General features: G+C 38.6%; 1 protein-coding gene across 1 annotated transcript; it reads right to left on the bottom strand.

Moving 5' to 3' along the window:
- Positions 1 to 3,849: 3,849 nt before the first annotated feature.
- LOC140232251 (uncharacterized) lies at positions 3,850 to 16,396 on the bottom strand. Its single transcript, XM_072312384.1, has 13 exons — positions 16,217 to 16,396; positions 14,600 to 14,845; positions 14,083 to 14,192; positions 13,578 to 13,669; positions 13,251 to 13,280; positions 12,518 to 12,610; positions 11,569 to 11,685; positions 10,901 to 10,927; positions 10,157 to 10,365; positions 6,536 to 6,680; positions 5,745 to 5,855; positions 4,648 to 4,791; positions 3,850 to 3,962 (listed from the first exon to the last, which is right to left on the bottom strand). Exons 1-13 carry the CDS (start codon positions 16,394 to 16,396, stop codon positions 3,850 to 3,852), a joined length of 1,617 nt encoding a protein of 538 aa, XP_072168485.1.
- Between the last annotated feature and the right edge of the window lie 2,154 nt (positions 16,397 to 18,550).

Here is an 18,550-nt window from a genome sequence, read left to right as displayed (position 1 = left end):
GCCATATTTCTTTTCTTATAAACTTACCAATGTGTACCCTTACTGGTCAGCTCTCCCCGACTGCTTCTTTCGGCTTTATATCTTTCTCCTTTTAAAGTTTATGCATAACTTGCACGTGAAACTCATGTCTTGTCGATTTCAAAATGTAAAAAATATTCAGGACTTTATGCAACATGCATAATTCAATCATAAGAGAGAGAGAGAGAGAAAAAAAACACATTATACATATGTTCCATTTATAATGATGCCTATCATTATTGGTGTTTTTACAGGGACAATGTTACTGGAGTTCAGACAAGCCAATACTCGCGTGTTCAACACAGACATACTTTCGCATGTGCACATGCATACATTTTTTTTTTTTTTTCAGGGGGGAGGGGGTAGAAGTTGTTTTCACTGTGAAAGCACATTGTGAAAAAATAAAAAGTTGATTTTACATGATGTACACATTGTAATATCCTTGAAGTTTACTGTCTAGTTGTTCCTAAATTTGTTTGTGTGTGATTGAGGGTGTGCGTGCGTCACGGTGCATATGTGCGTGTCTGTGTGTAATACATGTACTGTGAACGACGTCCTGTAGCCTGTCTAAAATTCAGTTTGTTCATTTCAAACAACGGTGTGAAGTATTATCAACATTTATATAAAAACAAATATCAGAATTTGTAAGTAAAAAGCCATACATTGACATATATTTTCAATAGTTGATATGTCATCACTGTATGTCATATCAAGTTAATGTTTTGAAATTCATCCATGAATCAGGTTAATGTTTGATGCTAAGTTTAAATTATTTTAAACCGTCGAACAAAATGAAGACAAAATGAAACCGAAAAACAAAACCAACTCTAGGGCCTCTCCCCCGGGCCGAAGCGTCCCCACCGAAAAAAAAAAAAAAAAAAAAAAAAAAAAAAAAAATCTGCGGTACCTGTTTCATAGAACTGAGTTTGGCTGTTACATGTCATATCTTTCATTAATTTGTGAAAGATATTACTTCATTAATTGATGGAATAATGTCCAGAGGTATTTCTGTGAGCAAGGAATTGTACTTGGTGATTGTTCTTAAGTGATATTTAAAAGCCAACTGCAGGTGTACTTATATCTGTAAGAAAAAAAAATGAGATAAACGGTGACCTGAGATATCAAATCGCATGTCATGTACGCCAAGGTGATAGCGAGAGAGATCCATAATAAACATACAGATGTACAAGCATTTTCTTTCATAAAGCCTTTGTTTTTACAGACATTTTGCGAGGCAATTATTGTACAAGGTTTATAATGTAGCCATAGCTTTGCAATGTGTATGGTAAGCCAACCGCTACTAAATTTCGTCTTGTAATGCTACGTTTACACCATGTTCCCGGCGGCCACTACCGTCACATTTCAGGCCAACGGGGACAAAACGGGATAGACGGGATATAATACGGGGGGACGGGATGGACAAACTGACAAGACGTGATTGCCGAGGATCCCGTGTCAGATATTTAAACCGTCAAAAATTTGCCACGGCAGTCACCGTGCTAGTGAGAAACATTGTAGGCCCGAAGTAAAACAGGGTGAACACAAGAAAACGTGACAGCACGCGATAGGAACTAACAAAGCTCGGAGACGGTCCGTAGTGGGACGCGACGGGGAATTATATTATGTGTAGTCTGGCCTGACCAGACGCCATGAGAACGGCCTGTGGTAGCTACATGTTCACTGGAGCGAGGACTGAATCGAAGAAGACTAGAACGCGAAGGGGGGGGGGGGGGAGAGAGAGACATGAGAATGTCTTATCTGCCCACGGCGCACGACGTTTCGGGCAAACGGGGCTGCCGTGACCGGCGGGAACATGGTGTAAACGTAGCCTTTTGTCAAGGCCCTCTCGCTGTAATGGGCGAGCGAAGCGAGCCCAGCCGAGCGCGCCAGCGCGAGGGCCTTTTGAGATCTGCTTCACACATTATTATTCATGACACGTGAACCCTTCTGAATACTCATTTTAATGGCTTCCGGTCAACCAATGGAATGGCGCGCTCCCCGCATCCTCAGCCTTGGTGGTCATGCCTGTTCGCATGCATCACTGACCACCCGAGGAGGTCTGCCACGGAACTCTACACACTCTGTGTGTAGAGTTCTGTGAGGTCTGCGGCAGCGGCGTGCATTTGCTCTATTCAAATCGGGTTCGAGCAGACAGACACGCTGATTGGACCCCGACTTTTGCTCCCGAAATCGGGGAGCAAAAGTCGGTAATTCAAAGGGCTAACAAAAGGATGCGAAGCAGATCTCAAAAGGCCCTCGCGCAACCCCACTCAGCTGGGCTCTCTTCACCATACAGCGAGAGGGCCTTGACAAAAGGCTAGGTGTAAACGTAGCATAATAACCATACTGATGTCACGACTTCCTTTGCATTGCATATGCTGTTAGGCCAAATGCTCCGAAGTGCAATTATGGTGATATCTCACGAATGTACATACCACAGTACGCTGCGAGATATACGCACGCCAAGGATCAAGCGTGCATGTACAATAATCTTACACCAGTTTACAGAGGATAACAAATTGATCGTGAATAAGTACCTACATGCATAACTGCGAACAGCAACGTTATATAATGTGACTCCCTTTTCGCTATCATTTATTCTGATTTACCATCATCACTGTCAAAACACTATTTATTGTGTTACTTATTACATTCATTAACAATTAAAAACAATCAAATTGTGGAAAGGTGTATCTGTCTGACAAACATAACTGGAGAATCGATTCCAACCACATAATTTATCAATAAACTTCTCCGTTTTAAAGGCATGATGCGGGTTTCCTTGCAACTGCATTTTTTTTTTCAATCTTGCCATCGTTAGATAAGAATAAACCTGACTATGGGAAGCAAGAGGAGTCAGTATTAATATTCATATTTTATGACTTATTCTATAATAATAATTAATAAACAGAAGTCATCATGATCTACTACACAGCGCTCGTTGTATATCCTATCATTGCTCGGAATACATTGCATTTCTTTTATCCTAACTACATTGTAAGACGATTGCAGTACTGGCCTCTACTTATATATACGCAGCTTGATAACATAATATCACAAAGAATAGGACAAGGACACTCTAAAAGGTATATACATAAAACAAAACAAGCACGACCTTCTTTCTACTTCCATCCCATAATCACACCATTCAGTAGTATGTTGTAATATCTAACCACGCCCCTTTATTTTTCCCACTTGAGAATGTCAGCTCGTTATCAAGTTTTCAATAGTTTCACCAGCTCAAAATCATCCTCTGGTACCCAACGAAGACAGATAATATGAGATAATACCTGAAAAATCTGAAAAGCGATTCCCCCGTCATTTTGTGATCAATACAGGATCGTACGATCTGACTACACAAAACAAAACAAAACAAAACAAAACAAAACAAAACAAAACAAAACAAAACAAAACAAAATAAAACAAACAAACAAACAACAAACAAACAACAAACAGACACACTAGTTATTTATACCGAGGCGATTAATCACACAGAACCAAACTAAAGTTGCTACTGACCAGAAACCCAAGTTGCTATATACTGACCACAAACCCGACCCATGTTGAATATAGCTAACGAAACATCAAGACCAATGCATGATTTGCTTTGCGCCAACATAATAAACATTGTTACTTGTGTTTTTAAGAGACCAAATATAAAGACAGGTGAGACCAATCTCTTTTTTTTTTAAGTGAATCATGTGATGTAGTGTCCAGCTAGACAGTGTCCCACGTCCCCGAATACTTCTCAAAGAACATTCCCTATAAAGGGCTCCCTCCCCCTGCCATAGATAGTTTCTGCGCTTCCGCCCTCACACGCGGGCCTGACTCCTAGCAAGACGAGAAGAATTCGGGAGCGAATGGTTTCGGATAACCAGAGTCCGGTGACGTCCGGCCACTGGTCAGTCTGAACACCTTGCGATTCTTCACAAAGAACATGTTGCCTGCAAACAGCGAAGATAATGACGTCAGACGTCGTTATTATGGTATACAATAATATATCACTCAAAATATTCATACTTAAGTTTAAAAGTATAAGACGAAAAAATTTCAAATGATATATACGGGAACATAATATGAAATACATAGACAACTCGGCAATAAGTGAGAGAGATGAGTTAGTAAGAGATAAATTTAAAAAAAAAGATACAAATGCACAGTAAAATTATACTCGTAGAGAGAAAGATGGATATCATCTAGACACATGGATACAATAGGGCCTACATACAAAAATACATTGATTAATGGATACATACTGTATACATACATACATACATACATACATACATACATACATACATAGATTGATCGAAAGATAGATAGATAAATAGACAGATAGATAGATAGATAGATAAATAGATAGATACATAGATAGATAGACAGATAGATAGATAGATAGATGGATAGATAGATAGACAGACAGACAACTGAATAGATATGTAATGAATTGCGCGAGAGAGATTTAGGGTTTAGGAGTTATGGATTTAGAGGCTCTTTGAAGCAAAAATCCATGGATCGAATCTCGATGGCAGTCTCAAACATACTTGAACAAGATGTCCAGAATACCCACCATACCCCCGTGGTCTAGGTGTAATGATTGGGTATGTGGCATTGCAATATTCTCTTTACCTGCCGCATCGGAAAATACGAAGTTCGGTTTGTTCAGCCGCTCGTCGAACTCATCCTCAATGCTCTTGGGGTATCCGCTGTCCACCGACTTGGATCCTTCGTCGTAGCGCCACACTTGCGGTCCCTTGAACAGGTAGGTCTTGCCTGACGATAAGAATTAATAGCAATAATCATAACTATCATATCAACTCCGAATCAATCCAAACGTTAAGTTGACATAACTGGTATTATCTCCTTTCATGAAAAGATGTATGCAGATAAAACATTCATAACCGCCTGCACGGTGATGTAAAGGTGGGTAGTAGGCCCCATCATGGCAAAGGTGAAGTTTCCACTTACCATAAGTGTTACACGAGTACGGAATGTATTCTCTGACAATCGCAAGCCCTGTAAACTTTCATTCATTCATTCATTCATTTTATTAATCACGTTCAGTGCACAACGTACATGGTCGAAATGAGCGTCTGCAACACGGACTGTAACAGTTATTTGATAATGAACGTGGAATCATTCTGATATCTATACCGATATGCACTAACTAGCATACTTGCAAAGATGAAATGTTGAATGATAGCTTGTGCTACCATATTTACTCTGAACCTTGTTTTAAAATACAATTTTTGACATGGAGTTATTGCCGCTTCTGGTCAAAACACCGTGCCGTTTCTGTTTTTACGACGTTAAATTGATTTACACTCGTACAGCTGTCGTAAGAAGAATGATAATCGAATCACGTGCAAAAAGCTGAACATTTTATTGACTAATGAATGTCTTCTAAAAATGTTCATTAGATGACGCCCCATGTCCTCAGTTTTACTTTTTTTTTTCTTTCTTAGCTGCAGCTACCCACTCGATTTCTGGAGACGTCGGTGACATTCTTATAGTATTCCTAAAGTAGGAGCATCTTCGTGATCTTGCAGACCTCATGATTATAGTCGTGCCAACACGTCTTATAAAACTCTACACGGAAGTATACCAAGCTTGATTCGATTGAACACACAGCAACAAACAAACAAACAAACACTGAAATAATAACATGCTCATATATAAACTTTGGTGAACCATTTGTAAACCATTATTTTGATGATATTATATACCTGTTGCTCTATTGTGTGCGGCTCCCTGAATCACGCTGTCCGCCTGTTCGTTGATCATGATCGGATGACCGTCGATTCGTTTCCGTCCGTTGAAAACAAACATCTTGCGATCTGTGGAGATTGAAGAAAATACAATCAATGACAATGTAGGAATATTCTAGTCGTGCAATGGGTGGGCGTTTGTTTTGCGCTTGTTCTTGTGTTTGTGTGTGTGGTGGGGGGATATGTGAACGTGTTCAACTTCGTGGATTATTTTTCATGAGGACAAAGTTTCTTTGTATTGTTTTCGCAAAGGATTATGTTGCGCAAACCTGTAAACCATGGTCTTATAGCATAAAAAAAAATACGTGACAGCAATTCATGCTAGAATTGCAACTTCTTGTGGCAATAGCTAATAAGGAAGCAGAATTCTTTTCATTGCCATGACAATTACCATTGCAGCAAGAGTTGCTATTGTGGCAATGTTTGCTCTTGCTCATTTTCCTCTCAATTCACATGTATAGTGATATATTTTGTATTACATTTGAGTTGCTTTAATCATTACACTTGAAAGAATTTGTGATATTGAAAATAAACTTTGATTTGAAAGATGGAAATCATAAACCATCAGTATCCTATGATTTTCTTATATTTATATGATTCTTGTCTCATATTTTAAGTTCTTAAGTCACTCCTAAGGTGTAATGCAGTAAGATATATAACTGGCTTTGGTAATAGATCTACTCATCATGCGGTTATCCCCTCCTCCATTCGGTGGCTGCTACCGGAGACATTCGGGCTATACTACTCACTTCTGAGGAACACGACGTTGCCGTCCGACCGCTGGTATACGGCCGAGATGTCGTTCGGGAGTTTGATGAACCGGTCCGCCGCATTCTCCCCATCAGCAGGGGAGAGGAGCTGACCAGTGGAAGAAACCCGCCACAGTTTACCACCCTAGAGATTGAAATATTATTACAAATATCCATATAGAAAGATCAGGGGAAAATTACCATTTTATGTCGATGTATATTACATGGATAAAGAGATATTACACTAGCTGGACAGGTAGATTGTTTATTGTTATTATTATTATTATCATTATTATTATTATTATTTTTGTTATTATTATTATTATTATTATTATTATTATTATTATTATTATTATTTTAATTATTATTATCATCATCATTATTATTATCATAATTAACATTATCATCATCATTTTATCATTGTTGCCATCATACGCGCTAACAATCTTGCGAACTCTATGCATTTACACAATTAACCTCATTAGGTGTTAATCATAACAAAATTTATTACATCCGAATGTAAGAAGTTAGTCTTCACGTGTTTGTTCAACGTCTCAGTCAAGTAGCTTTTCAATTTGGTAAGCAATTTCGTTAATCTCAGCATTTGTCTTGTAATGGGTAGGCCCTACAGTTGTCACTGTGTACAGGTTACGGAGGAAACCATGAACTATAGAAAGAAAACTGCGCTAAGGTGCGTCACGTTTGAAGAGTCCCTAAATACAAGGGCATGTTGTATAGGTCTTAGAAACATTTACAAAACTCGTGTTTCACAATGCAAACTATGGTGAACTCCATGCTCTGTGAGTGTACTTGACCTAGTTTCAACAAATCAGTCTCGTGAACTATGTCCTGTCTTGGTGTTCTTCACTTTTGCGATTTTATTAAGATGTAATCATGTCACAAAGTCAACTGTTATATCGTTCAATGTTCTCGAAGATCATGACCGTATGTCTGTCTCTATCTACCTTTCTGCTCATCGATCTCTGCCCTGTCTATCTTCCTGTCTGCCTCCTCTCTCCCCCCCCCCCTCCCCCCCCCCCCCCCCCCCCCTCCCTCTCTCTCTCTCCTGTTTATATGTATCTCTTTTTCCTCTGCATCGTTATGCAATTAATGTTGGCCTTGACTGATTGTTTGGAGACCTGGAAACCTCAAAACCTGGAATTCAAAATGAGGTTGCTGATGCTTCCTCTGAGAAGTTCAATAACGTTCACCCGTTTAGCGTTCCTTGTATAGTCTGGTGCATCAAGAATGCAGTGTTTATCGAACACTGGGTCCAGCAACGGTGTAAAGGTGAGGTTTGCACCGTTCAAGGACGACGATCTTGTTCTTCTTGAATAGGCCAATATTTTCTAGTTCAAATCTTATTCATGACCTGTGAGATTTCTCCGTCTGCACTCTGAACATTATACACTGTATATTTAATGCACTCGATAGGAAACAGCCAGTGAAAGTGATTTTACAGGGAATGGCATTCTCATGCTGTAAACCGTTAGTGTTATTTTCTTTGGAAATTTGGTTTAGATGTTTTTATTAGATCATCTAACGTCATTGGCATGGCTGCCACAATACCATGAGGGTTAACAGGGCATAGAGGGACGGTGCATAAAGAAACTAGAAATGTCGCTTTGGCGACTGGTATGCCTCCGCCATAATGCATGATTTTCCCAATAGGTCTAGATAGTACATGTGGACAATGTGTGATTACATTTTCACAAAATTGGCAAAATATTGAAATGACAACTTTGTCACAAATGTGTTGAATGTTCACCTTCCTTGACCTAGGTTTAATTGGATGAATAGGAGAGCATGTATCTAGGGATTTAAGGACTTTAACTTGACTTTGACCCATTCATACATTTAGGCATTGAGTAATTTTCAAGGTACAGGTGTGGAGAAAAAGTGCAATTTCTGAATTGAATAGTAAATTGTTACCATTTTCATCTGGCCCTTGACCCTAAAATTCATAAGATAATCGCTTTCAGGTAGAACATGCATAATATGTACTAAGTTTCAAGATAACATGAGCCACTTCGAGATATGGAGGAAAAAGTTAGTTCAGCACTTTCACTTGATCTTTGACCTATTGACCTTTGAGGCAAAAAAAGAAGAAAAAAAAAAACTTTCCAGAGAATTTCTATTAGGTTACACATGCATACACCAAGTGTAAAAAAATAATAACCCTGCTGGCATTGCATAAATATGAGGGAAATAGTAAAATTTTGAAGTGTTGCACTTGACCTTTGACCCCTGACCTTTGACCCCATGAACCCTACATTCTCTAGATAATCACTTCCAGTCAGTACATGTATATACTATGTTCCATGAAGATACCTTGAACAATTTTCCAAGGCACGGAGAAAAAAAAAGAAGTTTTGATATTTTTACTTGACCTTTTGACCTTTGACCTTTGACCTCATGACCCAAACTTTCAGCAGAGAATCTTAATTGGGTAATACATGTATACACTACGTTTCAAGAAAATATCTTCAGGCATTCAATAGATATGGCGAAAATAGTGAAATTTCATGTATTTGACCCTGACCTTTTGACCTTTGACCTTTGATCTCATGATGCAAACTTTCACCAGAGAATCTTAATTGGGTAATACATGTATACACTAAGTTTCAAGAAAATATCTTCAGGCATTCAATAGATATGGTGGAAATAGTTAAATTATATGTATTTGACCTTGACCTTTTGACCTTTGACCTTGAGCATGTGCACCCAAAAGTTGATAGGCACAACTTCACCCCCTATTACACATACATGCCAAGTTTCATTAGGATACCTCAACAGGTTTTGATAGTTACCTTGTCCACAAAATTCATTACAGACGGACGGAAGGACGGACGGACGGACGGAAGGACGGACGGACGGACGGACGGACGGAAGGACGGACGGACGGAAGGACGGACGGACGGACGGACGGACAACCCGAAAACATAATGCCTCCGGCACCACTTCGTGGCGGAGGCATAAAAAACGGCAAAACGGTCTGTGATGGTAATGGTGATGTTGAAGAGTCAATCCTGTATGGAGGACGGAAAGTGGGGATGAAGGAAGTGAACTATACCAAGTAGAACTGTATAGATAGAAATAGCAAGAGTAATAACTGTTGTATATGAAACTAATGATGATACCAAAAAAAAAATGCATTTGAATACCGGGTGCTGTTCGTTATTCCGAAGGTTCGCTATTCCGAAGGTTCGTTATTCCGAAGGGTCGTTAAACAGAAACACGCAAATTCCCTATACCTAGAGGTTCGTTAATCCGAAAATAAAAAAAGGGTTCGTTAATCCGAAAATATGTGGCGTTATTCCGAAGGTTCGTTACTCCGAAGATTGGTTAATTCGAAAATGAAATTCGGAACAATGAACCTTCGGAATAACGAATCATAGGAATAAAGAGCCTTCGGAATAACGAACCTTCGGAATAACGAGCTGTAACCTGAATACCTACATTGGTGTACATAAATGCATAGATTGGCATCGATAGATAGGTAAATCTATAGATAGATAGATAGATAGATAGATAGATAGATAGATAGATAGATAGATAGATAGATAGAGAATGGGATAAGATGGATATATAGATAAATAATGTCTTCAAGTGTTCACTAACATGGAATAGGTAGAGTTCGTTGTCGATGTAGGTCGCGGCCGTGAACTGCTGCGTGCAAATGTCGCCGGTGACTGATGCGGACCCTCCTTGGGACTTGCCTCTCCCTCCGCTACCGCCGCTGCCACGGCCACCGCTACCACCGCTACCACCACTACCACCGCTACCACCGCTACCACCACTGCTGCCAGATCCTCTTGACTGTGAAGGATCTGAACGGGAATGAAGTGTGAGGAGGGACAGAAATACTCAGATGATAGACATGCAAGCAAACAAAAATGCTAGTCAAGCCGTCGAAACTCCCACGAAAATGAAAACTCAATGATCAGATGATTGTATTAACAATCACTTTTGAACAAAAACGGACAAGTTACTTATGAATAAAACTTGAAATTTTCATGGACCTTTTTGTATGCAAGTGTGTTACTTGAAAGGCAGGGGGTAATGAATAGAATGTCTCCTTTTAGAATTACTCTTAAAAAGAGCCACACGCAAAATCGCTTCGTAAAATCAACTGCACAATGTCATTATTGCGCCCCTGGCATACTCCTAGACATCATTTTCAGATCGTCTCCTGGACATTGCCACTATAACGTTCCTTTTGTAACTGAGGGGTTAACACAATCCCCTGTACATTCCTTTGTCTTAAAATCCTGATGTTTATTACGTCATTGTTTGATTATCAAAATGAACATTCTTCAAGTAATAATCAGTATTCTGAATAAAAATCTCTTGAATCATACTTACCACACTGGAAATCTGGATTTGGGGCATCTGCATAAATCAACAAAAGACAGAAATTTTCAAGTAAATCGTATTGTTTTCTCTCCAACTGAAATTGAAATTAATTTCTCTCCACAAGCATTCGCTTTATTTTGAACAGCACATTGCTTGTTAACCAGACGGTTAAGAATTTGTGCAAAAGCATCATGCTCTCAGGAACATTCTTCTTATAATTGTTATTCGCAAGAAAATTTGCATTTATTGAATTCAGCGATGATTTCATTATTGTCATCATTAACATCGCCATCGAAATAACTACATGTATAAAAAATAAAAAGTTTTCTCTTTCCCACCATCGTATTGCTAATTTCTTCGAGTTTCGTTTTATTCGTGAATACTTATTACTTGCGATAAATATTAATCCCCTACATGACACATTGTCATCATTATCTTAATCACCGCAGGTTTATATATGCTGATATTAAACGTGCACGCATACACACACACACACACACACGGCATATCGACATCATTATTCATCGTCACTATTTCTTATGACGTCTTTTTGTCAGTCGTTCTGTATCACAATCGCTGTCCTCCTCTTCCTCCTTATCTTCCTCCTCATCATTGTCTATTTCCATTATCATTCTTTCCATAATTATGTATATGAAAATTATTTTTTGCCTACTTACTGCACTCTCCGCACATGAGTGGACACCCCTCGGGAACTTCGGGACCGAGCGAGCAGGCGTCCGCGTTGGGCCAACCAGGGTTAGCTCCGCACATAGCATGTGTGTCTTCGCAAATGCCTGTGATTTTTTTTTTTTTTTTTTTTTTTTTTTTGGACAGCGAATCAATATAGATACAAACGTTATATTTTGTATCACGTGTCTTCATTTTTCGCTGAAAGAATGACTCAATGATGCTACCAATGGCTCTGTGCATATACGACTACATAATACACGTTATAACGCATTGTAGTTGGTTCAGATGCTATTCTTTGAGACGTTAAAGGTTAATTTCACATTTATTTTGTGTATGTGTTCTCTCTAAATTCCTGAGATTTAGATGAGGGACAAATCCAAAATTAGATTAAAAATCTCGATCTAATTGATTTAAAGTCAATCTAATTTTTAAGTCTAATTTTGGATTTGTCCCTGATCACAATCTCACCGATTAATTTCCAGTCTAAGGGATTTAGACAGTTGACAATACATATGCCATGATTCAATATACTTTATTTTTTTTTTTGCGAGATAAAGATTTAATCATAATGTAATGTCGTAGTTTATTGACTTTTACAGTCTTTTACAAGCATGAGCTATTGTGTACTTTAGATTTTTCTTTTCAAATGCATTTCATATGTTCAAATGAGCGTTCGTTGCTAGAAATGCAAAAATAAACAGCTTGAATACAAATAAATTACATGTGAACATTTTTTGATTGCGTGCGAGTGTTCTTATCTGTTTATTAATCAATAGTAATTAAAATGTCCTACGCAGGATAAATTGACATCTTGCATCCTATATAGTTGTGGGGGGGGGGGGGGCATGTCATGGACACAGCCTTTTATTCAAAGCTGCTTTCCATGTTACCCGTAAAGAGTCATTAAAGAAATTAGTTCTCCTTTCCGCAAATCACCTGAGCAGTCGGCGCCTCGGTAACCATCGGCACAGTTACAGGTGCACGAATCTTGGACCAGCTCGCCGCAGTTCTGGCACTCGAGCCGACAGACTTTGGAGAAAAGGGAAAGGAAAAGCGTGACCACGTGAGGTACCTGTTTATGCTGAAGTCTTCTGTGTTTGAAATACGTAGGGAACTTGCTCAACATTATATAGCGTGGACTCGTATTATAATGACAATGCAGGTGCAATTAAACTCCAGAGTTTCAATTCATGACATCATATCGATTTGATATCACTTATTAGTTATGAAATTATTGGTGGTCATGCGTCCGCGAAGAAAAGCCATGGAAATATGCAGGAAGTGGGTATACACTCAATTGTTATTACATTTGATTTTCAAAAAATATCTTCATGCCTGAGTACTGTACAAGAATTCGAAATGCGGTAATCCGATATCAGAGTAAGTATTCAAGTATATACATTTCGCTTTAGATGTAATGGAAATTAATGGTGGTCACGTATCAATGTCGACACGTATAGATGATATCAAAGTAAAACAGCTTGAAAAAGTACAGAAAGTATATATGTATTAATGGATATATTGTCCATCTACAGTAACTGATTTAAAAACAAAATGATTACTGCACAAGAACTCAAAATGAGGTGATCTGGTATCAAAGTAAGGTATATTGAAAGGTGCACTTGTGTTTTGTATGTTTCGGTTAAATCAGCTCAATTTAGTTACTTACCACATTCTCCACTGTGTTCACTGCATGGACCTGGGACGGAGTGAAATGAGAGAAAAGGCTACTTTATCAATCTACCATCGACCAATATCAGAGAACTTGATCAAGAGTGCATTCAAGAATGAATCTAAATAAGTACGTATATCATTACAAGATAGGCTGATAGGTGTACATTCAGTCCTCGTATACTGTCAACGAAGGAAATCGTATACGTTGGTTTCTTTTGTCTTTTTGCACAACAATGAAGTATCTTGTAGTGAATGAGTTAATATGATAGTATTTACATTCGCCTGTAATGCCCTTCAGTGAGAGAGTGTTCGTAATACTTACGACACAACCCGTCATCGCACTGCCCACTTCCTGACTTGCACTGGGTACACGGACTGCCCTTCATGAATGGATTCTCCCCCATCATATTACCCCTATAAAGCAAGAAAAACATGGATTAATTATAGGATATGCATATTGTCATATCATTAAAGAATAATCAAGGTCGACCTCTACATCTAAAAAAATTGGATATTCTGACGTCTGATGCGTTATACCAAGGAGCTTGAAGCTCCTTGGTTATGAAAACTCTATCATCAGTGACCATGCATGCACTCCAATTGGTCTTTGATTTCTTTCGACATTATTACGAAACCATGTAATTTCCAAGGGTGATACGAAGAGAGCATGTCTAATGCGACCCCTCCATTCCGCCTTCACCACATTTTGAATTGATCATCCGAGTCAGAAAAGTGATTTTTTGCGAGGGTTTAAGTCTAATGAGAACGTTAATCAAAATATCTTTTCACTTTTTCACTCATCACAATTCGTACGACGTTATACTCACGCAGGCCCGTAGTTGCAGGCCATGTACCAGGCATCGCCGAATCCCGCCTGGGCGAGGGAGGGACAGTAGGCACGCCCGCAGCCGATCCGAGTACTCTCAGCCCACACAACCTGCGAATGTCAAGGAGACAACCAGTGATTATAAAAGAATTAAACAACAACAACAACAACTACTACTACTACTACTACTACTACTACTACTACTACTACTACTACTACTACTACTACTACTGCATGTACTACTTATACTACTGCTGCTGCTGCTGCTGCTGCTGCTTATATCAATCAATCAATCAATCAAATAATTGGGGGGGGGGGGCTTGGGGCCCTACATTAAAAGACAACTAACTTAATTCGAGTCCCGAAACCAGTACCCTCGCAATGAATTAATCAGTCTCAGGGCCTTTTTTTCCTTTTGTTGCTTTGTAATATAGTTTTATATCATTTGGATACTGAAAATGAATAAAATGAAAAGAAAAGCTATTCAAAAGGCTCGGTAGCGAATAGCTCACACCCACCTGTGTGTAGTGCCCGCAGGTGGCAGCGGAACAGGTGAACGTGTTGGTGTTGTAGTGTTCGCTCTCCGAATACCAGTCGTTGATGGCGTCGACGCCGCTCTTGACTTCGCTCTCCTCGCCGCCCTCGGCGAATATATTCTGGCCCACCGTCTGAAACTCACCGATCACCACGCCTTCGTTGTTGTGGTGGAAGACACATGAATCGGCGAGCTGCTGGGCGTGGGCCGCCAGACCGTCATCCCAATCCTGCATGCCGGATCCAACCAACACCAGATTACAATGAATGAAATGTGAAATTAACCGATCCTACAGACTTTTATTTATTTATTTATTCATTTATTTATTTATTTATTTATTTATTTATTTATTTATTTGTTCATTTGTTTGTTTATTTATTTATTTATTTATTTATTTATTTATTTATTTATTTATTTATTTATTTATTTATTTATTTATTTATTTCACATCTTTAAAAAGGGTGGCCCAGGTCAGCATTGGCTGGTTTTCATGGGGGCCCTTTAAAACACAACAAATAGAACATTGCAGAATTACAGTTACTTGCAAACAAAGAAAAAAGGAAAAATATATATATACATTTAAATACAATAAAAAATCAAACATATTTCATAACGCTTATAGAACAATTTCAAAGAAATGTAAATACTACATCTACTTATATACCATTGCGTTTTTAACGAAATCAACGAGAGGAAAATACAAAAAAAATTGTAGCATTTCATTATATATATATTACACTCGTATGTTTCCCCCATAGCAAGGAAATATTGTAGAGGTAATTGTAGAAGCAGAAGTAAATTGCAGAATTCAGTTTCAGCTTCAGTTTGATTTAATTTCTGCGTTTTCCATGAAAATCCTTCCTGAACATGTAGCACATGCATTAGAACAAAGATCTACATAATGAATCCCCAGGAAAATAATCACAATAATTCATATGTCTTTGGAACACACTGTGATATTTTGAAAGATGCACATACTCTCTATAAAATACATTATAAATATGCTCTGTCTGTCTGTCTGTCTTTCTAGACACATGTTTTCTTGATATGTATTATGTGATGGTCTGAGTCACGATATTTATTGATTGTTTTTCAAAGTAATTTATTTGAAATATATTTGAAACATTATGATGTATTATGTGTTCAGATGAATATGTTTGATGTAGAATAATGAATATCCCAGTGGGGGTATACTCTCTATAAACTATAAGCTTTGCTATAATTGCATTCATGTTAAAAATATTCAGTTAAAAATTGAAACAATTTGAAACTTGAAATTTAACATGTTGACTTTGTCTCATTTCACGAAATACGGACTGCGCAAAGCATCAACTTAAATTGACTTTAGACTCACATTGTGTGTGTGTGTGTGTGTGTGTGTGTTTGTCTCTCTAAAATCGTCTCTCTTCACTCTCTCTACCACAGTCTGTTTCTACACCCCCCCCCCCCGTTTCTCCCTTTCTCTCTCCCTCTCTCTTTCTCTCCATTCCATTCTTCTGTCTCTTTTTCCTCTGCCATCTCTCCCTGTCTGTTTGTGTGTACGTTTTTCTGTCTGTCTGTCTGTCTATCCCTCCATCTCTCCATCTCCGTGATGTCTTACGATGTAGTTCATGTTGCTGGCCCCTTGCTCCCGTCTGAGCTCGTTGTGTCTGTCCACCATCGCTGTCTTTTCGGCGGGGCTGAAGGGTGACGAGGCCGCGTGGGAGAAAAGTGCGCAGCGCAGCAGCAGCAACAGCAGCTGGGCGAGACCCGAGATCGTCACGGCGGTACGGGACACCATGGTGAGATCCAGCTCAGCGGTCACGGTCAAGGTAGCGAAGAGAGACTCTACCTCTAACCAACCCGTGGCGAGAGGCCGTGATGGTAATTAGAAGGGATTGGAAGAAAAGTAGGGGTGGGGGTGGAGGGAGATAGGGAGAGATTGGGAGGGACAGAGATAGGAAAATGTGGATGATATCGAATAAAGAAGCGAGGAGCAGAGAAGTTTGGACGATAGAGGAGATACAGAGAGAGAAAAAATGGGATATGGATATGGGGTGGGGGGGGGGGGTAAAACGAGGTAGAAAATACCAAATAATTCGACTTAATCAACTCTTGCGTAGAGTTGTTTTTCATTGCATCTGAATAACAAATTGGCCTTCATCGACGTAAATAAGCGCAAACTATTCATTGTGCAAGTATAGTAACTATACAATGATATAATTCAATTCAATTCAATTCAATTCAATTCAATTCAATTCAATTCAATTCAAAGTTTTATTACATTTTTCGACAAGAACATATAGACATCACTTTTTTGGGTAAAATAAGGTGCGTAAAACTATGTAAGATGAAAAGAATGTACAATGATAATATCATGCGGTCATGCTAAATAGCATTAACATACATTGGAGCATACAGTCCATGAATAATGGTGAGAAAATATTAATGCGTTTATTGTTCGAAAAATTGCTAGATAAATACATAGGCTTACATAAATAAACGAATAAATGAAAATAATGAATTTTGGGCCAAAGACCCTTCTAAAGTCAAAATCTATATCTTTCCTTTCTCTCTCTTCTCACGACTTCTGTTCTTAGCCTGCAATGCTGAATGGTGAATTGTTAAGTTCTATGACGCCCCTCACAGTCCAGTAGTAAGGTCGTGGAGTGGCCTAGTTATCGACTTCCGATCCTTCCGATCAACTTCGATCGACTCTCTGATCCCATTGAAGCGGCTTCATCGTCGTTTGACTAGTTGACGAAAATGTCATAGTTCAATTTTATATTAGCACTGATGCTTACTTTCTGGATTTTACGGGGGATGTATGCTTGGCACCCATCTCTGATATTGCATTATGAAAAGCTGAATTTCAGCTTAAACAAAACTTAAGCTCAAATTTTCGTAATTAGGCGCCCTGCACTTCCTTTATACTCCCGCGATTATGTCCTATGTTATAAGGTGTGTGCGTGGTTAGCAAAATGAGCACTCCACCAACTTTTGAATTCCCAATCCTGGTAATAGTGTAAAATATATTATTCCAGCACGAACATAAAGTTTTAATATGCATTATTCCAGTTTTGTTTACATTATCTGTCGTTTTGATTTTTCTTTTTTTTTTCTACAATAGCAACAAGTAGCCTATGTTACAGTGTAAAGATGTACAATATTACGAGCAACAAAATATTGTGACCATTTGAATATGCGGCATAATGTAGTATGCACACATCGGAAACATGAAATTGATCAATATCCTCATTTTTTTTTTTTTAGGTTAATGGAGAGAAACGCTATTATCATGAATGTGAGGTTCGCTTAAATCTCTTCAAAATTTTGAATTGTTTCGAAGTACATTCATTGTTTCATTTGAATCATGAAACTGTTCACCGCTGAATGAAGAAGTTTCGACGGTATATCAGGATTTTAGCGTGAGACTGAGAAGTAACGGGCCCCTTTTATGCTGATTCTGCGTCTAGTGATGAAAGAAACGCTAACATGTTGTGTTTGGAGAGCATTGTACCTTCCACATCGAGTTGATGTTGGGAACATTCAAGGCTAATAACCGATCGATGTCCCAGGTCAAAGCTTCAAACTAGGATTCCCGGGTTTTCACTAGCCCCCTTTGCTTTCTCTCTTCAAGGCCAATTTATCTGACATGACTGTCTTACTTTGAAACCTCGATTTGACAGCTACTGTGTGCAAGTATACTTTTCTTGTACGTAGCGTAACACGTGTGTGTGTGTGTGTGAGGGGGAGACAGAGAGAGAGAGAGAGAGAGAGAGAGAGAGAGTGTGTGTGTGTGTGTAATTTTCGAAATTACAGACACAAATTATGTTCTTTTCGATAAATGAAATTAAGTTTGAATTGAATTGAATTGAAAATCCTTCGTATATTGTATATGTTAATGTAACTATGTTTGTTTGTTGAAAGCTTTTTTTCTCCAAAGTCAGAACTC

The sequence above is a fragment of the Diadema setosum genome, chromosome 8, assembly GCF_964275005.1.
Source record: "Diadema setosum chromosome 8, eeDiaSeto1, whole genome shotgun sequence".
NCBI classification, from domain to species: Eukaryota; Metazoa; Echinodermata; class Echinoidea; order Diadematoida; family Diadematidae; genus Diadema; species Diadema setosum.
This window is presented reverse-complemented; position numbering and strand designations above follow the sequence as displayed.